General features: G+C 47.2%; 1 protein-coding gene across 1 annotated transcript in view; it reads right to left on the bottom strand.

Moving 5' to 3' along the window:
• Positions 1-1353: 1353 nt before the first annotated feature.
• Positions 1354-16870, bottom strand: part of LOC311137899 (cadherin-4-like) — a gene marked incomplete at both ends in the record, with an annotated part of 368521 nt that continues 353004 nt past the window's right edge. Inside the window, 7 exons of the mRNA XM_084172505.1 lie at positions 1354-1560; positions 2196-2360; positions 2587-2726; positions 2898-3131; positions 11205-11441; positions 13165-13316; positions 16449-16702. Of these exons, the coding sequence (XP_084028631.1) occupies positions 1354-1560; positions 2196-2360; positions 2587-2726; positions 2898-3131; positions 11205-11441; positions 13165-13316; positions 16449-16702 (1389 nt within the window). The remainder of the gene's footprint in view (positions 1561-2195; positions 2361-2586; positions 2727-2897; positions 3132-11204; positions 11442-13164; positions 13317-16448; positions 16703-16870) is intronic.

The following is a 16870-nucleotide window of genomic DNA, read 5'->3' as shown; positions in this document are numbered from 1 at the left end:
AAAATAAAAATAGAAAAAGATTTAACTGAAACAAACCTACAGCATCTTGACCAAAATGAGAAAAGAAACACACGCACAAATTGAAAATAGCTGGTCCAAAACGTCTTTCAGCCCATTGAAGCAGCAACTTATTTTGTAATTAATACTTGAAAAATAGGTATCTTACAGTGTTTTCTTTTTACAGAGTATATTCACATTCTCACCACATAAGAACAAGTGCGTTAAGTAAAACATAAGAAATAAAATAATTCATGCATCTCTCAATAGTTTTGTTGACCTAAAAATGGGAATGTTCAAGGCCAGAAAAATCCTTCTAATGCTTATTTTTCAGTGCATTCTTTTCAAGCCATTTCAAGTCTTACTGTGTTATACTGTCTCACTATTCAGATCATGCCTACATAAGCTTTACAGTGTGGAAAGCAACACAAAACCGTACATGGCAGGCAAGCGTCTGAACGTAAAGGCTCCTGGACTCATGAGTTCACAGAGGAAAGGCAGGCATTCTCTGTTTGTTAGAAACCCCCCACATTTATAAAAACAGACACACATACACACATCCAATGTCAGTGTGTTGTTGTGTTGACCGGATGATGCTTGGGTAAGGCTTCGATCAGCCCAGTGATGTATCAGGTCTCACTGACAGAGGGTTGCTTTAGTAGTACTTCCCCAAAACGCTCCAAAGGGAGTTTAACTGATCTTAACCTCCAGCCAGCCCTCGTTGTGTGGTTCTCTTGTCTGTGTTGCTGCTGGGCACAGCAGTTATTTTTCGACACCAGAGAGAAGAGGAGAGGGACTCATATGAAGGTTGGGGGAGCGTGGAGGTTACAAGGGAGTGTGCCACTCGAAACTACTCCAATGGCAACCAACCCTGAGATAGCAGGAGTCCAATAAAAAACACACCACAAAAGGCACTTTATAAAACAACAGTGCTTCTGTTCTAAGGAAATTCAAGTTGAGAGAGAGAAAGTGAGTGTCTTTCTGTACATTGTGTTCAGTGTTAAACTAAAAGGAGATGAGTTTGTCATGTTCCTTTTCATCATCCAAGCCAAACGAGCGTCAACACTGCTGTCTCTCAGAAGTGTCTCGCAACCCCAGATAGCTCGATGTCCAGTAGAGTAAGAAACAAAACACACAAAAAACTTGCCACTAAAAAAGCCAGAATAGAGTAGCAGCAGAACCTGGTGAGGTCACAGGCCGTCTTCTAGAACAGTCTCTTAGGTTCTGTCCTCTCCTCACTGGTCTACTATGGGAATATCTCATGTGGTACTGCTTGGGCCCTGCCTGTGGTTTCGAGGAGCATCTGACCCCAACCCCTCCCCCCGGACCCCCTCCGTACCCCACCACACCCCTCTCTCAGTCGTCGTCTCCCCCGCTGTAGAGGTCTGCCAGCTTCTTGAAGCGGGGGCCCCAGTCGTTGAGGTAGTCGTAGTCCTGGTCTCCTGAGCTGGAGGAGTTGAGGGAGCTGACAGAGCCGGCCGTGGAGCCACTGCCCTCGTAGTCAAACACCAGCAGGGAGTCATAGGGCGGGGCTGTGGGGTCGTTGTCCGCCGCCCTCAGACCCTGAGAGAGAGAGAGAGACAGAGAGGGTTAGTTAACACTGAGGAGAGGAAGGCAATAGTGATTATACTGATGGCATGCTTGTTGCTAAGTTTGGTATGAACTGTGCTGTTACTGTGATTTTATGAACTGTGCTGCTACTGTGATTGTTATGAACTGTGCTGCTACTGTGATTGTTATGAACTGTGCTGTTACTGTGATTGTTATGAACTGTGCTGCTACTGTGATTGTTATGAACTGTGCTGCTACTGTGATTGTTATGAACTGTGCTGTTACTGTGATTGTTATGAACTGTGCTGTTATTGTGATTGTTATGAACTGTGCTGTTACTGTGATTGTTATGAACTGTGCTGCGTCTGTGATTGTTATGAACTGTGCTGCTACTGTGATTGTTATGAACTGTGCTGTTATTGTGATTGTTATGAACTGTGCTGCTACTGTGATTGTTATGAACTGTGCTGTTACTGTGATTGTTATGAACTGTGCTGCTACTGTGAATGTTATGAACTGTGCTGTTACTGTGATTGTTATGAACTGTGCTGTTACTGTGATTGTTCTTTAGTATAGAAACTCAAACATTAGAACACTTATACAGTCTTTTGAGATAAATTACGTCTGATGTCTAATAGTTAACGTACATCGTTGATGAAGTCTCCGATGTCTCCAGGGTGGGGCAGGCTGGGTCTGACGGGGTACTGGGACTCAGCGATGATGGGCCTCTCGTCCACCCTGCGCACCCCCACTGGTTTACTGATGATATGCTCCAGAGACTCAGGCTGCTGCAGCTGGCTAAGGTCATAGTCCTGCAACACAAAGCAAGGAAGGAGACTCAGAGGGACTGTAAGAATGACTGAGGAAGTGTCTGAGTGCAATCACAGTAATTAAATATGCCATCTTCATCATCATAATCATCATCGTCTTCACATCATCATTGTTGTCACCATCATCATCATCATCATCACCGCCATCAACTGTATGGCTGTGTTGTTAGATGAAGCCTTGTGCATGTGTAATGTGTATAACACTGACCTGGTCCTCCTCTCCTCCACCCTCCTCGTCATACTTCAGGATGTTGTCTCTGATGTCGTCCTCTGGGTCGATCAACAGGGGCTTGGCCTGACGCTCCTTCTCCCTGCGCTTCATCCACATCACAAACACCAGCACCAGGACTGCAACACACAACACACACAACACAACACCCCAGACATGAAGTGAAAAGGGATATATCAGAGGTTGTGTGTGTAATGTACATGATATACTTACAGTATCTAGTAGTATGTTGATACAGACAATGACTCCTACAGCACAGGCGTGTGTGTGTAAATGTGTATTATACTCACCAAGCAGTATGATGATACAGATGAGTATGGCTATGATGGCTCCGGTCCCCAGTCCGGCGGCAGCCACAGCTCCGGTGGTAGTACAGTCTCCGTTGTCATCACATGGACACACCTTGACCTTTATAGTGGACCTGTTAGAGAGGGGCGGGTTCCCGGAGTCCGACACGATGATGGGAACATCATACACCCCTGTATCCAGGTAGGGAATCCTCAGTCTCAGCTGGGCATAGTCACCTGCACATAGTCACACAGACACAATGTCCAGTCACTGCTTGAAGTGCGGTGGTGTAGAAATAAACAGTTGACCACTCCGGAGTTTTACTGTAGTCATCTGTGGCCATGTGAGCAGTACTGGTAGAGATATAGTACATGCAAATACATACAGAATAATACACAGGTACTTTTTTTCCAGCAGCAGACTATGATCGATAATGTCAAAAGCCGCACGGAGGTCTAAAAAAATTGCCCCCACAATCTTTTTAGCATCAATTTCGCTCAGCCAATCATCAGTCACTTGTGTAAGTGCTGTGCTTGTTGAATGTCCTTCCCTATAAGCATGCTGAAAGTTTGTTGTCAATTTGTTTACTGTAAAATAGCATTGTATTTGGTCAAACACAATGTTTTCCAAAAGTTTACTAAGGGTTGATAACAGGCTGATTGGTCGGCTATTTGAGCCAGTAAAGGGGGCTTTACTATTCTTAGGTAGCGGAATTACTTTTGCTTCCCTCCAAGACTGGGGGCACACACATTCTAGTAGGCTTAAATTGAAAATATGGCAAATAGGAGTGGCAATTTCATCCGCTATTATCCTCAGTCATTTTCCTTCCAAGTTGTCAGACCCCGGTGGCTTGTCATTGTTGATAGACAACAATACTTTTTACACCTCTTCCACACTCACTTTATGGAATGCAAAATTACAATGCTTGTCTTTCATGATTTGGTCAGATATACTTGGATATGTAGTGTCAGCGTTTGTTACTGGCATGTCATGCCTAAGTTTGCTAATCTTGCCAATGAAAAAATCATTAAAGTAGTTGGTAATATCAGTTGGTTTTGTGATGAATGAGCCATCTGATTCAATGAATGATGGAGCTGAGTTTACCTTTTTTCCCAAAATGTAATTGAAGGTGCTCCAAAGCTTTTTACTATAATTCTTTATGTCATTTATCTTTGTTTCATAGTGTAGTTTCTTCTTCTTTTTATTCAGTTTAGTCACATGATTTTTCAATTTGCAATACGTTTGCCAATCGGTTGTGCAGCCAGACTTATTTGCCATTATTTTTGCCTCATCCCTCTCAACCATACCATTTTTCAATTCCTCATCAATCCATGGGGATTTAACCGTTTTTACAGTCATTTTCTTAATGGGTGCATGCTTATTAGTAACTGGAATAAGCAATTTCATAAATGTGTCAAGTGCAGTGTCTGTTTGCTCCTCATTACACACCACGGACCAACAACTATTATTTACATCAACAACATAAGAATCACTACAAAACGTATTGTATGACCTAGATATAGCTACTATATTGTGATCACTACATTCGATGGATCTGGATACTGCTTTCAAGCAAATTTCTGCAGCATTAGTAAAGATGTGATCAATACATGCTGATGATTTCATTCCTGTGCTGTTTGTAACTACCCTGGTTGGTTAACTGATAACCTAAACCAGGTTGTGTAAGGGATCGGGGGTTGGCTGGGTCTAGACAGAGTCTGACACTTCCCCGATCTACTGAGAGGGGGAGTCATCAGACTCGATCTGGTTCACCTGAGTTCTGAGCACACCTGTCAGTAATTAGTGTAGGATATAAGGTGTGCTCAGAAGCTCAGTCGGTGCGAGGTATTGTTCCATTGTGACTTGCTAAGCGTTTTGTTCCGAGAGAGAGAGAGAGTTTGTTGTTTTTGATTACCCGTGTATCCGACCTGTGCCTTGTTGTTTGACTCCCCGTATTGCTTAATCCTCTGCTTGTTTATCCCAGTGATTACCGTACTCTGACCCTGTGCCTGTGCCCTCGACTACGACTACGCCCGCTCCCTTGGTACCTCTGCCTGTCTCTGCCTGGCCCGGTTTTGACCACAGCCCACCCGACTACGATTAAGCTATTCCCTTGTCTGTACTCTAATAAAGCATCGCAATTCTGCGATTGGATCTTACCACTCTGTTCGAGTATTCATTACAGAATACCTCGCCTTTACCATGGATCCAGCGGAATTACAGAGGCGATGGGAGATACAGGAGAAACGGATGGATGAACTCCTGCAGCTACACTACGCTGGTGCGGCTGAAGGCACCACCCCGAGCACGGTCAGTCCTCGTCCTGCACCTCCGATTTCTCTACCGACAAGGTACGACGGGGAACCTGGCAAATGTCAGGGGTTTCTACTCCAGACGTCCCTTTATATGTCGTATAATCGTACTATGTTTTCCGATGACCGTAGCAGGGTGGATTTCATGATTTCTCTGCTAACGGGTAGAGCACTGGATTGGGCTACTGCGCTTTGGGCAGCTGAGGTCCCCGAGTTGAATGCGGAAGTTCAGTTTAAGAGACTGTTCCAAGAGGTGTTCGACCACCCAGTATCTGGGCGTAGCGTGGGAGACCAACTATGCGAACTTCAGCAGGGCCGTCGCACAGTAGCCGACTACGCTTTAGAGTTCCGTACTATAGCAGCCGGTAGCGGATGGAGCGAGACTGCTTTGTTCACCGTTTCCGAAGAGGGCTGCGCAAAGAAGTACAGACTGAGTTGGCTTGTCGGGGAGATATCACTGCGCTACATGAGTTTATCAACATCGCCATCTCTATTGATAACCTGATAGTGCAACACAAGGTATCCACAGTCCGGGAGCCCTCGGTCACTGGTCCTACGCAATCGTCAGAGTGGAGGAGAGAATCTGAGGAGGAACCTATGCAACTGGGACGGTCACCTCTACAGGGTTCGGTGAGACAACAACGTCGGCAAGACGGACTATGCCTGTATTGTGGTCAGTCGGGTCATTTCATTCGGCAATGTCCGGTACGACCAAACCGTACCCCAGAATATCGCCTCGGAACTGCCAAACCGGTGAGTGAGACTCACGTTTTCAACATCACATCTAAACAAATGTATGTGCCAGTTACCTTATCTGTTGGAGAGAGAGTGCGCAGATTGGAAGGTCTTATTGATTCCGGGGCGGCTGCCAGTTTTATGGATGTGGGTCTCGCTGAGGAATTGGGAGTTCAACTTATCGCAATTCAACCTCCCCTGCGAGTCAACGCACTAGACGGTGAGCCCATGGGCACTGGGTTCATTACGCACCGTACCGAGGAAATAAAGTTACAAGTGGGCTCCCTGCACCATGAGAACATCATTCTGTTCGACATCTCCGCTCCACGGGAGCCGCTAGTCCTCGGCCACCCCTGGCTCGTTACCCATGATCCGGTCATCTCCTGGAGATCTGGCGATATCACGGCTTGGAGTGACGTATGTAGGGCAGAGTGCCTCAATTTACCTTGCAAAACGTCTACTGTGGAGGATGCGCAGGGTGCGGTGTCTACGGTTGTTCCTACAGAGTACCAGGATTACGCGCAGGTGTTCTCCAAGGAGAGGGCTACCGTGTTACCACCGCATCGGGCCTGGGACTGTGCAATTGATCTGCTATCCGGGGCTACACCTCCTCGCGGAAGAATCTACCCTTTGTCACAGCCGGAACGAGAATCTATGAGCAAGTATATTGATGAGGCAATACAGCAAGGGGCCATTCGCCCATCTACGTCTCCCGCCGCATCCAGTTTTTTCTTTGTTAAGAAAAAGGATGGCGGACTGCGTCCTTGTATAGACTATCGAGGTTTGAACGATATTACCATTAAAAATCGCTACCCTCTTCCTTTGATTCCAGCAGCCCTCGAGCAGGTGGGGCAGGCCTCCATCTACAGTAAACTGGACCTCAGGAGTGCGTACAATCTGGTGCGCATTAGAGAAGGGGATGAATGGAAGACCGCCTTCATCACCCATCAAGGACATTATGAATATTGTGTCATGCCCTATGGACTTACTAACGCGCCCTCTGTGTTCCAGGCGTTCATGAATGACATTTTCAGGGACTTGATTGATCGCTTTGTTATAGTGTACATTGATGACATCCTAATCTACTCTAACTCTCTGAGTGAACATGTGTCCCATGTGCGACAGGTTCTGGACCGACTCCGACAACACTCTCTGTTCGTGAAGGCCGAAAAGAGTGAATTCCATGTCACTACGATTTCCTTCCTTGGGGCCATACTCACTCCCGACGGGGTACAACTGGATGAATCCAAGGTGCAAGCTGTACGAGACTGGCCTCAACCCCAGACGGTGAAAGAGCTCCAGAGATTCCTAGGGTTTGCCAATTACTATAGACGGTTCGTGCGTAATTTCAGCACTACCGCAGCCCCCCTGTCGGCGATGACCAGCTACAAGGGTCGTGGTCTGAAATGGACGGAGGGGGCAGTGCGGGCTTTTGAGACATTGAAACAACGATTTACCACCGCTCCCATTTTATGTCAGCCGGATCCTACCTTGCCGTTCATCGTGGAGGTGGACGCCTCGGAGGTTGGAGTTGGAGCCGTGCTATCCCAGCGCCAAGGTGAGCCGCCCAAATCACGACCCTGTGCTTTTTTTTTCTAAGAAGCTGAATCCGGCCGAGCAGAACTACGATGTGGGAAATCGTGAATTACTGGCGGTGAAGTTAGCACTGGAGGAGTGGAGACATTGGCTGGAGGGAGCAGATCATCCGTTCCAAGTGCTCACTGACCACGCAATCTGGAGTATCTTCACAGTGCTAAACGACTGAACTCCCGACAGGCAAGGTGGTCTCTATTCTTCAACCGTTTCCAATTCACTGTCTCTTATATTCCCGGGTCCAAGAATTGTAAGGCGGACGCGCTTTCCCGACGGTTCGAGCGCGCGGAAAGACCCGTGGAACCAGAACCTATCCTCCCCACGAGTTGCCGTGCTGGTCCTGTGAGGTGGGCTATCGTTGACACTATTCAGGAGAGCCTACAAGCGGAACCAGCCCCTCCAGAAACCCCGGTGTCGAAGGTGTTTGTACCAGCTCCGCTTCGACCTCAACTGATGGAATGGTGCCACACGTCGCTAGGATCTGGTCATCCCGGAATCACTCGAACGACACGACTCATCAGTCGAAAATACTGGTGGGATTCCCTCACAGATGACGTCAGAGACTACGTATTATCCTGCCCAGTATGTGCTCAGTCCAAGGCGCCTCGAGCACTACCGGAGGGTAAGCTGATGCCATTGCCAACTCCTCAACGACCCTGGTCGCACATTGCTATGGACTTTGTTACCGACCTACCAGAATCAGAGGGCCATACTGTAATTCTCGTGGTCATCGATCGATTCTCCAAGATGTGCCGGTTAGTACCCATGACCCGTTTACCTAACGCCACTCAGATGGCGGAGACTATGTTTAACCAGGTGTTCCGGCAGTTTGGTGTTCCGGAGGATATTGTTTCCGACCGGGGACCCCAGTTCGTATCCCGGGTATGGAAGGCCTTCTGCGAACGCTTGGGCATCTCAGTGAGCCTCACCTCCGGATATCATCCCCAGGCCAATGGGCAGACAGAACGGCTCAACCAGGAAATTGGGAAGTATCTACGGCAACAATGTTCGCGGCAGCCGCAAGAGTGGAGCCGATTCCTTCCTTGGGTAGAGTATGCTCAGAACTCACTCACTCACACCTCCCTACGTCTAACGCCCTTCCAGTGTGTTCTAGGGTATCAACCACCCCTGTTCCCGTGGGATACCGCACCCGGGATGGTACCGGCGGTGGACGAGTGGTTCCGTCGGAGTGCGCAGGTCTGGGAGACGGCCCATCAACATCTCAGTCAGGCCTCACAACAGCAAAAGACCTACGCCGACCGACGCCGGAGACCTACTCCCACTTATCAACCCGGGCAACGAGTGTGGCTGTCTACCCGAGACCTGCGGTTCCGACGGAGCTGCAAGAAGCTCCAACCCAGGTACATCGGGCCTTTCAAGGTACTGAGACGTATTAACCCTGTCACCTACCGTCTGTTACTCCCTCGACACTACAGGATAAACCCTACGTTCCACGTCTCCCTGTTGAAAGCTGTCCACTATAGCCCGATGTACCCCCCTATTGCTCAACAACCTACTACACCACCTTTGGAGGATGAACAGGACACCACCTATACAGTCCACGAGATACTGGAGTCAAGACGGAGACGAGGGGGCATCGAATATCTCGTGGACTGGGAGGGATATGGACCTGAGGAACGGTCCTGGATCCCTGCTAAGGACATACTGGACCCCGCTCTCAAGGCCACCTTCCACGCTGAACACCCAGATCATCCAGGACCACGACCCAGAGGAAGACCACCCGGTAGAGGTAGAAGGCCGTCAGGAGCCGGCCCTGGGGAGGGGGATACTGTAAGGGACGGGGGTTGGCTGGGTCTAGACAGAGTCTGACACTTCCCCGATCTACTGAGAGGGGGAGTCATCAGACTCGATCTGGTTCACCTGAGTTCTGAGCACACCTGTCAGTAATTAGTGTAGGATATAAGGTGTGCTCAGAAGCTCAGTCGGTGCGAGGTATTGTTCCATTGTGACTTGCTAAGCGTTTTGTTCCGAAAGAGAGAGAGTTTGTTGTTTTTGATTACCCATGTATCCGACCTGTGCCTTGATGTTTGACTCCCCGTATTGCTTAATCCTCTGCTTGTTTATCCCAGTGATTACCGTACTCTGACCCTGTGCCTGTGCCCTCGACTACGACTACGCCCGCTCCCTTGGTACCTCTGCCTGTCTCTGCCTGGCGCGGTTTTGACCACAGCCCGCCCGACTACGATTAAGCTATTCCCTTGTCTGTACTCTAATAAAGCATCGCAATTCTGCGATTGGATCTTACCACTCTGTTTGAGTATTCATTACAGGTTGCAGGCAGTGGTAACAGTTTGAAGCTTTTTCTTGAGTGGGCAGCTTGATGAAAGCCAGTCAATATTTAAATCACCCAGAAAATATACCTCTCTGTTTATATCACACATATTATCAAGTATTTCACACGTTATCCAGATACTCACCGTTAGCACTTGGTGGTCTATAGCAGCTTCCCACCAGAATGGGCTTTAGGTGAGGCAGATTAACCTGTAGCCATATTACTTCAACAGTATTTAACATGAGATCCTCTCTAATCTTTACAGGAATGTGGTTCTGAATATAAACAGCAACACTTCCACCATTGGCATTTCGATCTTTTCTGTAAATGTTATAACTTTGTATTGCTACCACTGTATCATCAAAGGTATTATCTAAGTGAGTTTCAGAGATAGTCAGAATATTAATGTTTCTTAAGCTACCTATGTTAACGTGGGCTATTTTGAGCACTTTTTTCTGGGATGCTTACTTGTTTTTTTGCTTGTAGATGTGCTCATGTTATTTATGTTAGTGCAGGGTGAGCTGCACACAGTGGACTTCCTCATAGGGCACACCGGCTCAGTGCTAACAGTATACATCTGGTTCATAGGCACATGATTACTGCATACAATAGCTGTAGGATCAGCAGAGGCATTCAGGGCAGTTAGAGGGACATAAATTAGGTTACTTATATTGTTTCTACCGACACCCCTGGTGTAATGTACATTTGCTGAAGCATTATGACAACTCCGTGCCACAATGGTAGAGATTTGCTGAGCTGGGCTTGGGTCATTAATAAGTCATTGTCTCAACGCAGCCTCATAATGCTGTGAAAGGATTATAATGCAAATATAATGCATATATGACATATAAGAGCTCCTTTATACCACAGGCCATCAGCCTGAGACCACACCATGTCATCTGTCACACAGCAGCAAACACACAGGGAGCCAGCATCCACATCAGACAATATTTAGACAATATAAATCAACAGCATTTACATTTTAGTCATTTAGCAGACACTCTTAACCAGAGTGACTTACAGTTAGTGCATTCATCTTAAGATAGATAGGTGGGACAACCTAGTAAGTACATAGTGGTCCTCTGTAGCTCAGCTGGTAGAGCACGGCGCTTGTAACGCCAAGGTAGTGGGTTCGATCCCCGGGACCACCCATACACAAAAAAATATATATATGTATGCACGCATGACTGTAAGTCGCTTTGGATAAAAGCGTCTGCTAAATGGCATATTATTATTATTACATTTTCCTCAATAAAGTAGCCATCAGCAGAGTCATAGCTAGAAGGGGGGTGGGGGGGGGGGGCTGTGTGGAGAAGTTGGACTACAGAATTTCAACTATGACACACTACCCCTCTTGTGGAGATCCCATGTCTTACCACTGATCCGGGAGACGGTCCAGTTGCGTCGGACACTGGGGGGGTAGGAGGGCAGCTCGAACACAAAGGGCCCCACATGGGGGTCAGCGTCTGCATCGGAGGCTGTGATGTTGACCTTGGAGCGGGGATTGGCGCGCTCACACACCTGGGCCTCCTTGGGCATCAGCACCGGAGCATTGTCATTCACATCTATCAGATGGATCTGCAGAGTACCTGTTCCACTGGCCGGAGGAGAACCTGAGAGAAGGGGAAGAGAGAGAGAGAGAGAGAGAGAGAGAGAGAGAGAGAGAGAGAGAGAGAGAGAGAGAGAGAGAGAGAGAGAGAGAGAGAGAGAGAGAGAGAGAGAGAGAGAAGGGGAGTAAGGAAGAGAGAGAGACAAACATAATCAATTTGAGGAAGAGAGAAACTTCATGCATATATACACAGCCTAGCCACAGGAAGTAGGGGTACTGAGGGTACTGCACCCCCCCCCCCCCCCCTCACCCCAAAACATCTTCCCGAGGCCATATGTTATTAAGTGTCTAAAAATCACTTGAGCTGAATTGAAGAGAGCAAAGGGACAGAGGGAGGGGAGATGAGGGAGAAACAGAGAAAGAGAAAAACGAGGGAGCTGAGAGAATATTGAGAGAGGGTTTGAGAGTGATGGAAGAATACAGCATGCATTTGTTCTAAAAGCTCCCAGTGATGACAGCCATAACAAATGAAACCGCACATAAATATTTCACTCTTCGTGAGTCTGGAGCTCAGCACTCTCAGAAGACACATGAAATGTTGTTGTTAAAATGCACTGAGGAGAAACACACCCTAACCTACAATATACTATGACAACGAACACACCCTAACCTACAATATACTGTGACAACAAACACACACTAAACTACATTATAAACTAGGTGGTTCGAGCCCTGAATGCTGATTGACTGACAGCCGTGGTATTTCAGACTGTATACCACGGGTATGACAAAACATTTTTTTTTACTGCTCTAATTACGTTGGTAGACAGTTTATAATAGCAATAAGGCACCTCGGGGGTTTGTGGTATATGGCCAATATACCACGGCTAAGGGCTATATCTAGGCACTCCGCGTTGCGTCATGGATGAGAACAGCCCTTAGCCGTGGTATATTGGCCATATACCACACCCCTCGGGCCTTATTACTTAAATATACTATGATAACAAACACATCCTAACCTACAGTCAGACTCTGACACTATGACAACACACCCTAACCTACAGTCAGTGACAAACAGACTACCATAACTTTGTATAGCCGACTGATTACCATGGAGTATTTTCTGCTAAGTAACTGATGCTGCATTGTCTGCATGAATGTTTACCCAAGCTCATCACACTGAGGAGAACCACCTCTGTTTTCTATTACAAAGTAACGCAGTGCATGAGCTACAGCTACTTTATGTAAAGGTCTATTGCCTCAGCACAGCAGAGCACACCATCGACTGCTTGTCTGTTATGATTGGTTCAGCGCTTTGTTGAGCTCACTCCTTCGTGGAGCAGAATTAATAAAAGCAAAACTCAATCAAAGTGCAATATATCCCCATGTCGACTGGTGTTTGGAATCAATAGGCAATCAGCAGCTTGTTTGCCTAAATTCTGTGCACTCGAGGGCAGCACACCTCATTCCCGCAAACCAATCTGTCATATCTCTGTGGTATAACACCACCTGTGCCCTCTCTCTCAAACACAGAGAGCAAACACCTCTATTCGTAATGTGTCGATTGGTTTTAGAGTACTTCACCGATCGCTACAGCAGCTTTGACAGCACTCACCTTTTGTACATTTAGACAGATATTTCACTCCTCTCCACAGTACACAAGGGATACATTTAGCAGGCAACACACACACTTATGCAGTACGCATGCACGCACATGTACACACATGAAGACAGACAGAGACACACACACACACACACAGAATTACCACGTGCACACACTCACTTACCAGACTTACCATTGTCGGCAGCCAGGAAGGTGGCCTCATAGATGTTGTTCCTGACATACATAGACTCCCTGTCCAGCACAGCCATGGTGGTGATCTGACCATTGGTCCTGTTGATCCTCAGCCAGTTAGCTGGGTCAGACAGCTTTGAGTACCTAGAGACACACAGTAGATGTAAAAACTATTACAACATATCTAATCCCATAGTGATAATGCCTTAATATATCCTTCAGTACAAATACAAGTAGAATTGGCGAATACCCTGTATCTAATCTTAACTTCCAGATAGGATCAGGAGTTTATCATTGCACACATCTCCCCTGTATCAGGAAGCAGTTTGGTATTCTTGCAGCTTGGTTTTGCCAGGCAAAGCTGACAGCTAACAAGAGTAAACTGATGCAAATGAAGAGCAATTTGCAGAAACAAATGAGTATGTAAGTGGAGATATTAATTAGAGGTACAGGAGCTTACTTTCATGCAGGTAACACTGCCTCGAATTCAAAATCAATGTAAATCAATGTGATTACTCCGTTAAAAGGCGTTTGTCACAGTGTATAGAGAGGGAGAGATACACTACATTACCATAGGTATGTGGACACATCTCATTCCAAAATCATGGGCATTCATATGGAGTTGGTCCCCCCTTTGCTGCTATAACAGCCTCCACTCTTCTGGGAAGATTTTCCACTGGATGTTGGAACATTGCTGCGTGGACTTCCATTCAGCCACAAGCATTAGTGAGGTCGGGCACTGATGTTGGGCGATTAGGCCTGGCTCGCAGTCGGCGTTCCAATTCATCCCAAAGGTGTTCGATGGGGTTGAGGTCAGGGCTCTGTGCAGGCCTGTAAAGTTCTTCCATACCGATCTCAACAAACAATTTCTATATGGACCTCGCTTTGTGCATGGGGGCATTGTCATGCTGAAATAGGAAAGGGCCTTCCTCAAACTGTTGCCACAAAGTTGGAAGCACAGAATAATCTAGAATGTCATTGTATGCTGTAGCGTTAAGATTTCCCTTCACTGGAACTAAGGGGCCTAGCCCGAACCATGTAAAACAGCCCCAGACCATTATTCCTCCTCCACCAAACTTTACAATTGTCACTTTGCATTGGGGCAGGTAGCGTTCTCCTGGCATCCGCCAAACCCAGATTTGTCCGTCGGACTGCCAGATGGTGAAGCATGATTCATCACTCCAGAGAACGCGTTTCCACTGCTCCAGATTCCAATGGCGGCAAGCTTTACACCACTCCAGTCGACGCTTGGCATTGTGCATGGTGATCTTAGGCTTGTGTGCGGCTGCTCGGCCATGGAAACCCATTTCATGAAGCTCCCGACGAACAGCTCTTGTGCTGATGTGGCTTCCAGAGGCAGTTTGGAACTCGGTAGTAAGTGTTGCAACCTTGGACAGACGATTTTTACGTGCTTCAGCACTTGTGGGTCCCATTCTGTGAGCTTGTGTGGCCTATCACTTCGCGGCTGAGCCGTTGTTGCTCCTAGATGTTTCCACTTCATACTTATACACCTGTCAGCAACAGGAGCAACAGGTGTGGCTGAAATAGCCGAATCCACTAATTTGAAGGGGTGTCCACATACATTGTATATATAATGAAAATATAGAGACAGAGGTATAGAGAGATTAGATGCCTGGTGGGAAGAGGTTTGATGCTGCTGCCGATGATGATGATGATGATGATAATAGGTCTAATTAGAGAACACGCTGGAGGATGACACAGGTTAGCGAGTGCCAACGAGATGTGTGGGAGATTATTGCAGCTAGGCAGCTAAATCTATCTCCCGCTAATGAAACACACTCTGCCACATTTAGACTCCTGCAACAATGGAAATCCTGCACTCCAAGGGACGGAGGGAGGTAAAGACAGATAGATGTGGTGTTCCTTCATGGGGATATCAACAACAGAATAGAAGGCAAAATAACAGGAACATGAGAGTTAGAGAGAGTCATGCCAACAGACTTGGATGTCAGTTTGGATTTGGTGTCCCTTGGCAGGTGAAACAGAGGTCTCTAGTTGGTGTGAGAGGCCCTGTCATCTCTTCTCATGCCACAGTGGCTCTCTCTGACACCCAGCTGGCAGAGGCTGGCACAGGGAGAAGGACACACAACTGGTGGGGAAGTTATATGATCCATCCACACATTCCACTACTTCCCTCAAGTCTGACAGTGAAATTAGCTGGCAAATCAGACCCTGTTCAACTCTTTCTTCTCCTCTCTCCTCTCCTCTTCCTTCCCTCTAGATGAGCTAGAAAAAAGGGAGGAGGAGGGATGGGGAAGGAGAAAGGAAGAAGAGTCTCTTCTGGTGCACACACACTGTAGATCCTCACGTCATCTGTGTGCAAGGTCACTAAAGTGAATCAGCCAGTGAAGATTAGGCTGTCCAAACATGAGTTGCCTGTCTGCTGCAACGACATCTCTGCAGAAGATGGGAGCGCTGACTTCCCATCAATAAAGGAGAAAAAGAGACTGAGAAAGTGAAAGGATTGAGTTAGAGAGAGAGGGAGGCGAGAGAAGAAGAGGAGTTCTGTGGCTCTCAGAAGACAAAACAACAGTGAAAGAGTAAGTTTGCATGAGTGAGTCCATTTATGAGAAGAACTGGTGTTTTTAGTGGTCCTCTGTAGCTCAGCTGGTAGAGCACGGCGCTTGTAACGCCAAGGTAGTGGGTTCGATCCCCGGGACCACCCATACACAAAAATGTATGCACGCATGACTGTAAGTCGCTTTGGATAAAAGCGTCTGCTAAATGGCATATTATATTATTTTTAGAGTTTATTTGTTTGCCGGCACCGCATCAATTCTCTAACATTTCCAGAGTGCCTCCGTGTACGGGTGTCAGACTGAATTTAGAGTGGAATTGATTGGTGCTGAATCTGGAAATGTAGTGGCTGTAGTGGCTCAATGACCTTTGACCCGGTGAGTATGTGGGAGTTCTCTCCAGGGAGGTCCACTGGGTCGATGTAGAGATGGCACCATGCCCCTAGTGCCACCCCACTCAGGGAGTATGGCCACGGACGCAAGCAATAGAGGGATCGATGAGGAGAGACATGGAGAGAAAGAGGGGTAGAGAAGGAAAGAGTGGCTGGACACACAGTCCAGCTCATTACGATTTAACCTTTCGTCTCTAGTCGCTAGGCAACAGGGAAACGATTGGACCCTGGTCTTGGGAGAGTTCAGTTAGGAAAGTCACAGAAAGCAGTGTTTCAGCCTCACGAGAGAGCAAATCCATGCAAAATACACAATCAGCATCTATTGTAAAACAGTGAACATCCAGTACCTGACAGTTTGCTGGATGAAGAGGTCAGGGTCTTGGGCAGCAAACACGGTGAGCGTGGTGCCTGCAGGGACACCCTCCTCAAAACGGATGGACTTGGGGTTGGTGGGGAAGACAGGGGATTCATTAACATCCTGTACGGAGATGGTGACCCCCGCTGAAGACTGGAGAGAAGACTGGATCCCACTGGCCAGGGGGGCCTTGTTAGAGACTATCACAGTTAGCATAAAGGCTCTGTTCTGCTCATAGTCCACCGGCTGGATGGAGAGAAGGGTGGGGGAGAAAGAGAGGTAGGGAGGGAGGTTGAGAGAGAAAGAAAGAGAGAGAGAAGCCAAAGATAAATTAAATAACAACTAAATTGCACCAATATCAATATGGAACCAAAGCACTAGGAGTTGTTTATGTAAAACAGTAAAGTAGTCCCC

This window comes from Coregonus lavaretus (assembly GCF_964263955.1).
Source record: "Coregonus lavaretus genome assembly, chromosome: 12".
Taxonomy (NCBI): domain Eukaryota; kingdom Metazoa; phylum Chordata; class Actinopteri; order Salmoniformes; family Salmonidae; genus Coregonus; species Coregonus lavaretus.
The sequence above is the reverse complement of the archived record's forward strand: the minus strand, read 5'-3'. Positions and strand labels throughout refer to the sequence as shown.